The sequence below is a fragment of the Magnolia sinica genome, chromosome 3, assembly GCF_029962835.1.
Source record: "Magnolia sinica isolate HGM2019 chromosome 3, MsV1, whole genome shotgun sequence".
NCBI classification, from domain to species: Eukaryota; Viridiplantae; Streptophyta; class Magnoliopsida; order Magnoliales; family Magnoliaceae; genus Magnolia; species Magnolia sinica.
The window spans coordinates 94148610-94157314 of NC_080575.1; the positions used below are offsets into that span (position 1 = coordinate 94148610).

Sequence of the window (8705 nt, forward strand, 5' to 3'; positions counted from 1 at the left end):
TGTGTGCTGACAATATGGAAAACCCTGATTGGTCAGTTGGACCATGTAGTGGTTCCTATGCAACTGCCAACACTAACTTAATGGTGCCGCAAGAACATTTGTATCATCTCTTTAAAAATCATTCCTTTTAGTTTGCTTGTCATTGCATAGAGATAGGGCTATCAACAGGCCAGGGCTAGGACTATCTGAGGCCTACTTAGGGAAGATCATGGGCCAGGTTGGGTCATTTTTCAGAGGGGCTTCAAATGCCGGATTTGTTAATCAGGAGCAACCCAGTCCCATCCCATTTAGGAATCATTCCTTCAATTTCAAGGTCAAGAGCCACCCTTCTACAATACATACCATTCATCTTGTGAGCCCCACATGATTGGCTCATGCCCCAAAATCTTCCCCATTGAAAGAAATTATGATGATTTTTGGATGGAGGGCCTATGCTTGGCAAAACTGTCCACTTACAGCTTCACGGTGCCATAAGCTGGACATGGAGATCCCATCCAAAGCTCACCGGCAGATGATACAACTGCATATATTACAATAGACATGCTGTAAGATGCTCCTGGACATGTGAAGAACAAATAGACAGCTAAGAAGGGAAATACAACACAGTTCACATTCAACCAAGAAAAAGACCATACATTATACAGCTGGGGTAGTCCGATCTTGGTTGGTGCATGGATCATCAATGTTGAGGGCCGTCGTACCAACGGTTTAGAGCATCGAACCATGGCCCCACTCCCACAAACTGAAAACCCAAACTGTATCATACAACCATTCGGTGCAAGGATTATGTAACACCTCATTTACTAAAAGTGAAAAGGTTGCTTTGAACAACATATGTTATATTTGGAATCTGCACATAATAACGATTTCCTTCATACAAGAGAGTGGAGTCTCCATTATGGGATAGAGGGGATCGCTTCTTGATTGTCTCCAGCATACCCATTTAAGCATGGCGGCCGGGTTGCTCCATAGTAGAAAAAGGCCATTATCTTAGACAATTCATCTGCCGTCCGAACCACTAAACACGAAAAAGAGAACAACAGCTTAAGTCAGTAAAAACCAAAATCAGGTATCCAAGAACTGTTTGGGTGCACTAAGGAATTGAATCACAATAATTATTCATTTGATAGCATTCGTTATGAGAAAGTAGTTCTGAAATTGCGCATTCCTTTCAAGTCCAACTTGAACCTAATTACACCCTGATCCATAGCTCAAGTGGTAGACTGAGTGAAAGATACCTCATTTCAACACTGAGGTCTTGGTATCAATCCCTAGCGGGGGTGGCTAACGGTGAAGTGTGAACTGACAGTGGTTGTACTAACAAGCTAACAAAAAAAAAACTTGAACCTAATTAAAATTTGGAGCATACTCGATCGGTTTCAATATGAAGGAATGTAATTGGACAAGTATTACTTGATTGACTGAAAGCATGTTCAAAATTCGAAAAGAATAGGGGCAAAAAAAAAAAAGGAATGGGTACTTGGGGTGGGAAGACAGAGATGCTACTATTGGAGCATCCTAAGTAAATCATGGTGCAGGTTGGGAAAGGAGATCTGCAATAAATATGGCTCATCTAATAGACATTTGGATCTGGCTGGGGCTAAGAAAAGCTTCGGGGATGCGGAAATGTATTTTGTGAAGTTGGGGATGAAGATGAAAGAATCAGATAAGGCTTTCAAGGAATGAATATTTTTTTTGGATTAAGGAATGATGATCACGTTCATCGTTTTCGGGACAACAAGTGAGTGGGGAAGGCCTCTTGCATTGAAATTCCCAAGACCTCTAAAGGTTGGTACTGAAAATGCTAACTTTGTGAGTTTGCTTGCAGGTTTGCAGGGAAGGGTCGCATATGGAGTGTGGGGCTTAGAAAGAATTTATGGATGAGAGAGTTGAGTACATAGGCCTCATTGGTTTGTTTGCCAATGTGTTCATTCCTCAAGGAAAATATTCCTTCATATCCTTCTTCAATGATCTCGGTGAGGGAGAGGTTTCCCTCCCTGCACCACTGTCTAGGGATCCTTGGCATCCCTGAGTGCTGTCACGTTCACTTGAATGGCCATGACCGAGAAATCCTAACTATCAATTATCTCCATGATAGGGATTGTAGTTTTTCGAGTATATGTAACGCAGCAAGACCTCTGTTCACGAAGACCTTCCACCAACAAAAAAAAAAAAGGTAGGCACCACAGCAGCAGTCTACCCAATTGATACTCATGACCCAAAAATGAATCAAATTGGTCTGATACAAGGTCTGATAAGATTTGCAGGTCCCACTACTCTTTTTTTTTTTTTTTTGAAAGATCACTTGAAATTCATTAAAAGAGAAAAGGAAACAAACAAAAGGAAGAGAGTCCGCTGAGGAAGCAGACTCTATTAAGCTCCTAGAAACAGAAAATCGGATTCCTTAAAATGGACTACATTAACCGCCCATTCTAACAATAAATGCTTAGCATTACAAGCAATAACCTCAACAGAGTTTGATATGTTTTCAAAACATCTGTCGTTTCTCTCTTTCCAAACAGACCACCAAACTGCTAGGATAGACATTCTCCAAAGCCGATTGTTTTGCTTGCCCAGGCTGACCCCGTGCCAAGCAAATAGAAAATGATCAGCCGAACTCGGGCTGCACCAATAAATACCAAAACGATATAGAAACTCTGACCATATTCGTGGGATGAAAGAGCAATGGATGAGGAGATGATCGACCGATTCTTCTTCCTTCATGCAGCATAAGCAAACATTAACGATAGGCATCCCCCTTTTTCTCAAGTCGTTGATCGTAAGGATTTTCTTCTTTCCAACCAACCAGCCGAAGAGAGCAAATTATGGGAGGAACCGAATATTTCCAAATGAGAGATAGCGGATGATCATCGTTTGAGAAAGATGGGCTATCCATCATTTTGTATAGCGATTTAACCGAGATTTTACCGGACTGATCCAATCTCCAGACGAGCCTATCTGCAGATAGATAGTCAAGCTTAACTCTGTCTAAGCAGTCAAGGAGATCGACATACTCAGTTATCTCCCAATCTTGAAGGTTCCTTCTGCAAGCCACATTCCAAACTGTTTTCTCACCGGATGAAGAGAAGCAACTATCAACAGTAATAGCTTTGTTACGGGCGAGAAGGAAGATATTCGGAAATTCTTCCTTCAAGGGAACTTCTCCCAGCCAAGTATCTTCCCAAAAGCGGATGCTATCTCCCCTACCTAGAACAAAACCAACTCTAATACCCATGTATGACAAAAGAGGGTCCTAACTCATGCCTTGGTGGTAGACTCACAAAAGTTTCAACACGAGGTCACGGGTTCGAGTACCCATTGTGGTGAAATCCCACTGTGGTGTGAGTGTGTGTGTGTTAAAATAAAATAAAAAAAATTTATAATAATAAATAATAATAAAAATCAGTTATTTTGGATCATTTTCCCCATATAAGGAGTGATTCTAGAGACTTTAAGCAACTTTGCATTGATAAACCCTAGAGTTTTCTATTCTTTTCATGAGATTATAGAGAGGTAGAGTGTGAGGTTATCACTCAAATTTGATGTAAGATTATCCTTCAAAACACCAGTGAGATATCCGATGCATCTATACATAAATTCCACCATCCATCTTGTGCATCTGGCATTAATATGCTTCGTGTGTAAAAGGGGTGGAATCAGTGCACCATCTCTTTATTCATTTTGCAACAGCAAGAACAATTTGGGTTTATTTCTTTAGGCTCTATGGCTTTCTTGGTCTTTCCAAAAGAAACATAGCGAGCTGTTCCAAAAGAGGATGAGGTCCCTTCAAGAGAAGAGGGAGGATGTTCTGGCATATTCTCCATTCACCTTGCTTTGGGCTATATGAAAAGAGAGGATTCCCATATTATTATGTGGTCTCCTCAGTGGCTGAAACTATTGATAAGGCCAGTTTGATCAAGCGGGCGTCCTCTTGAAAAGAATCTTCGGTTGTATCTACTTCAGATATTCTTTCTAATTGGTCCATTGTCTTGAATAGTGAGCACCAAGGATATAAGAAGTTCAAGTGGCCTTTGTCCACTGACCGGTTGTTGGAAGCTTGACTTTGATACTTTGTCTCAAGAAAGACCAGTGCCTTGCAGCAGATCCAGTAGGGGTATGGTTCACATGGCTTTCTATGGCCTGGCCAGCTGGGAGGAAGCAAATGAAGCAGAGCTCTTCAGTCTTCCCCTTATAGAGGAGCAAAGGATTCCCATCAAGGATTTCATAGCCCTTTGATCGTGGAAGGGGATTCTTCAAGCATTATTGGGAGCGCTTCCAATGAACATTGTGAGTCTTGGAAGCTAACTTTTGTTTTAAGGGCATGTTTGGATACAAGGAATCCAAGTTGCGGATTAGGAAATTGTAATGATTATGCAAGGATTTTTCCCATCTTAACTGAAGAAACTATGACTCCAAAATTACGAATCGTGTTTGGATACAAGTGGGAAATATCAATTTTATAAGACAAAATCACCTTGTATCTTGTGTCAAGGTGGATAAGCGTACTGATTATGTTTTGGAATCTTAGATATTATTGCTATCCAAACAGCCTCAGATATCTTGTCAAGGGGAAACAATTTCCCTTTCCCATGGATTCCTACTATCTAAACACACCCTAACTGAAATCAGAAACATTGCATCAATGATAAACAGTTCATTTGTCCATGATGGTAAAAGATTGAATGATGTGCAGTGTCCTGCAAGTGCTAGGGTGGGTGTGGGCAGATTGGATCTTGGCATTTGGGGTGCTATCCATTTAATTTTAATAAATTCTGTTGTCACTTCCTCAAAAAGAAATGAAGATAATCGCAATTTGGTCATTTCCACTTTGTTGAAAAACTTATTATTTTAGTTCAATTCAATAGTTCATCCAAATGCAGTCTAACTCAAAGGTGCAACAATTGATACTCTTCTTTAAGACATAAATGCAAGGGAATTTGCAGAAATGGTTGCGTACCTTTCTCACGATATAAGATCTTTCCTGCTTTAGTAAAGATGACTTCAGGGAAAATTGTGACTTTTAGTGCAGATACCAAATCAAGCTCAACAACAGCGTCAATAGCAACACACTGTTTGCATGGCATTACATGGTTAGGAGGACAACAAATGTTCATATGCATGGGCATGGATACTACATTCTCTTATATGAGTTGATTGTCTATGGATGCAATAACAGCATACATGGTAAAATGGCTTACTCTTGGTGAAGGCAACCTGGAGTCCCAAAAGATCTGCACTGCTTTCACTAATTCATTCCGTAACTTCTCATTTTCTCGTGGTCTGCAGAAAGATATCAAAGTTTTTGCAACAAAACTGACAGTTTAGCATTCCAACCATCTAAAGGGGTAATCAACTTTTGAACCTTGCCAATTAGGCACGTGTTTACCCAGCTATTCATTTGGTGGAGCCCCACCATGTTTCTGCCATAGCCTGAAATTAAGCCAGTTTGGTCATCAAGTGGGCCGCACACATGCAGAGATGTGAACTGTACATCAATTCTTCAGTTCATTTTTTTTCTCTACACATGTGCCCACTTGATGGCTGGACAGGCCTGAGCCTTGGGCTGTGGCAGTTACATGGAAGTCCACCAGACAAACTTCCTAGATTGCATGCATTGCCATGCGATTTGGATTGAATATAACCATTAAGAGGCAGAAGTCGAAATGCGAATCATATTGATGCAATATAAGCATTCCATGTGCATTATATTTTGTCAGCATTGAGGGAAATGGAGAAGAGGAATCAGATAGTATGCGGGATCTGAGGCTTTGCACAGTATACACGGATTTCCAATTCTGACAAGTTGTGCCCATGCTTCGATGATGTAAACCACCGGTCTGCCCGTACCACCATGGATGGACCATCCACATATATATATATATATATATATATATCTTCAATGTGACAATCATGGCCTTTCAATTTTTGGGCAACAACTAAGTAGTTGAAAGGAGAAACAGAGCGATGATCCACATTCAACTGAAGAAACTCCCCGATGGTTGGTGGCTAGGAACTTCCTATCTGGCAGATTTTCAGGGCATGGTACATCCAAAGTGGAACACAACATAACAACGGTCTGATTATAGAAGCATGGTCCCACTTTTGAGAACTGAAAACCTTTGTATATTGTGGAAAGCCTTGGGTCATGTATCCTATAATTCCTCATGAACAGATTCTATGAAGCAAGCAGTAAATGAAACAAATGACGAAACCAACCGCTTATATCGATTATGCACAAGAATTATCAGAGGACTGATGTCCTTAAAAACTGTCTCCTCCCATTCTCCGGTGCTAATATCTTTGATCGGCTTAATGTAGTTATCGTCTTGCCAAACCAATTCCTTATCACTGTCATAATCATCGTCGTCATCTTTCCTGACATTCTTGATCGTAATCTTGTTGAAGAATTGAGATAAGTTAAACCCCCGCCCATCAGCATCTTCAGGCCAATTGGGATCTTCCTCATCAACAACAAGAGGGTAATCAGACAAAAGCTTCTCCATCTTCTTTCTCCTTTCGATAGGGTCCTCCTCCTCTTCGACATCCGGGTTCATGTCGATCACCTCTCTAATCTTCCTTCTCAATTCTCTTCTCTCCTCGTTGGTCATGAGCAGCGGACCATCATCATCATCGTTGGTATTGCTTTTTCCTTTTACATTAGCATTAGAGTCATGGGATTCGTCACTGTCATCACCTACATCAGATTTGCGGGTCCTTTCATCCTCTTCTTTACCATCACCGTAAGAAACTTCCTCAAGTACCTTAGAAGCTTTCGGTTTTGTACTCCTCTTCCTCTGTTATGCATGTGGGGTTCAAAAAGTTAAAAGACTGTTGAAAACTGAGGCTGCACTTGGCTCGGGCCACAAGAAAAATAATTCAAGATATTAGAATTTCTACTATTAGTAGAATCTCCAAAATTCATGAAAAGCATACTTTAGTACGAAAAAGCTCTTTTTTTCCCAAATACAACACGAGAGCTTCATTTCACTATTTCTGGAAATTCTACCAAGAGTAGAAGTTTCAAAATAAAAAATAAAAATATATTTTTCCCCACTCCTGAAATGGCAATGAGCCAAATGCAGTTGTTACAAATCCAAATGGCTTGTCTTTATTGAAAAGGACAGAGAAAATTACCAACTTTGGATACTCTGGCATTGTATGACTAAAACCGCTTGTTATTGACAAAATCTTGGAGCTTGTCAGGTTCTTGAACAAAGGAACAGAACCAGCCATGGCAAAAGATGATTGGAGTTTACTCTCCTCTTTCAGAACCGATATTGAACACCTACACCTTAATGGATATTGCAGCGCCATTTCTACAAAAAGAATGAAAACTCTAGAACAGTTTTTCCTTCAAAATTTGCAACCAACCTAGAGATTTTTCAAAATTACAAAAAAGGGGGGGAAAGGAAAGAAGAAAAATGTCTACTAAATACGTATACATCCAAAAGTCAACAAAATGAAAACTGGGTATTCTCCAGAATCAACAAGGAGACTGATCTCTAGAAGTTTCAGATAGTCTACCTTCCTTCTTTCTTTCTTTTTATTTATTTATTTATTTTTACTTGAACAGAAATGACAATTTATTACTAAAAAATTAATTTTCAAAAAAAATGCAATCTGGGTTTTTTTTTCATAATCAAATTCGAAGCTATTCCAAACATGGTTCAGATATTTCAATCGAAGGAATCGAGACATTTCAACCGAAATTGCCACTATAGAAGAAGAAGAAGAATTTAAATAAATAAATAAAAGCCCCAGGAACAAGCTTCAAAACAAATCTACTAACTAAAGCAGTGTTTTGTAAGAATTTAACCTGAATTTTTTTCTTCGAATGATCTTTTCTTTCCTTTCCAAGTTCGATGGAATTCGAGTTCTTCCTTTTGTAGGGAAGTATAAACCCTAAACCCTAGAGAGAGAAAAACGAGGGAGTTTCTTCGGGTTTTAGCAGTTGGTGAAGGTTAAGACGCCATCACCTTAGTCCTTAGCGGTGGATTTTAGCAGCCAACAGGCCAGCTCGTTTCAGTTTAGATAACGGCTCGTCAGACCGGGTTTCGAAATCATGACTCGGACACTAATCCGGTCGGTTGTAAATCAATGGCCCAGATTAAAAAACGGACGTCCACTATAAGTTTGTAACCCAGCTTACAAGAATCCCCAATAACCACAAGCTCTGTGGAGCCCACCGTGATGCTTGTGTTATATCCACTCCGTCCCTCTGTTTTTCCGGCTCATTTTAGGAAATGAACTCCAAACATGAGGTAGATCCAGCACTCAAGTGGGCCACACCAATAGAAAAAATGAGGATTGAACTCCCACCATTGAAATATTCTTGGCGGAACCAAGCTGATAGCTGTGTTTCCTTTCATTCCGGTGGAAATTAGCCTATGAAGGGGTTGGATGGCAAAGAAACGTCATGGTAGGACCCAGGAAGGTTTCAATGGTGGGGTTTTCATCCCTAATGTTTCCAAAACGGATGGATGGACTGGATATAACTCAAACATCAAGGTGGGCCAGGCAAGTCCCGTATGAGATTAGGAGCTTTAGGACCGTCCATTCAGTCTGATTTTGGGGTTCATCTTAAGCATGGCCTACAATTGAACGGCATGGATTAATGCACGTGTATGGGGAGTGGGCACTCGATCATAGAGCGCATCATCCTACTGGGCCCACAAGCAGAGATGGCTGGATAATCACAAGTGTCA

The 8705-nt window shown here is 40.4% G+C and overlaps 1 protein-coding gene across 1 annotated transcript; it reads right to left on the reverse strand.

Moving 5' to 3' along the window:
• Nucleotides 1-591: 591 nt before the first annotated feature.
• On the reverse strand, nt 592-8008 carry LOC131240281 (thioredoxin-like fold domain-containing protein MRL7L, chloroplastic). Its single transcript, XM_058238408.1, has 6 exons — nt 7817-8008; nt 7135-7316; nt 6217-6794; nt 5199-5280; nt 4958-5069; nt 592-1018 (listed from the first exon to the last, which is right to left on the reverse strand). Exons 2-6 carry the CDS (start codon nt 7312-7314, stop codon nt 897-899), a joined length of 1074 nt encoding a protein of 357 aa, XP_058094391.1. The 5' UTR covers nt 7315-7316; nt 7817-8008; the 3' UTR covers nt 592-896.
• Between the last annotated feature and the right edge of the window lie 697 nt (nt 8009-8705).

Excerpts from the sequence above, each read along its gene's own strand:
- LOC131240281 (XM_058238408.1), bottom strand. The coding sequence starts at position 7,314 with ATGGCGCTGCAATATCCATTAAGGTGTAGGTGTTCAATATCGGTTCTG. Across the intron at positions 5,070-5,198 it reads CCAGGTTGCCTTCACCAAGA|TGTGTTGCTATTGACGCTGT; the intron begins GTAAGCCATTTT and ends CCATGCAAACAG. Across the intron at positions 1,019-4,957 it reads GATCTTATATCGTGAGAAAG|TGGTTCGGACGGCAGATGAA; the intron begins GTACGCAACCAT and ends TTTCGTGTTTAG.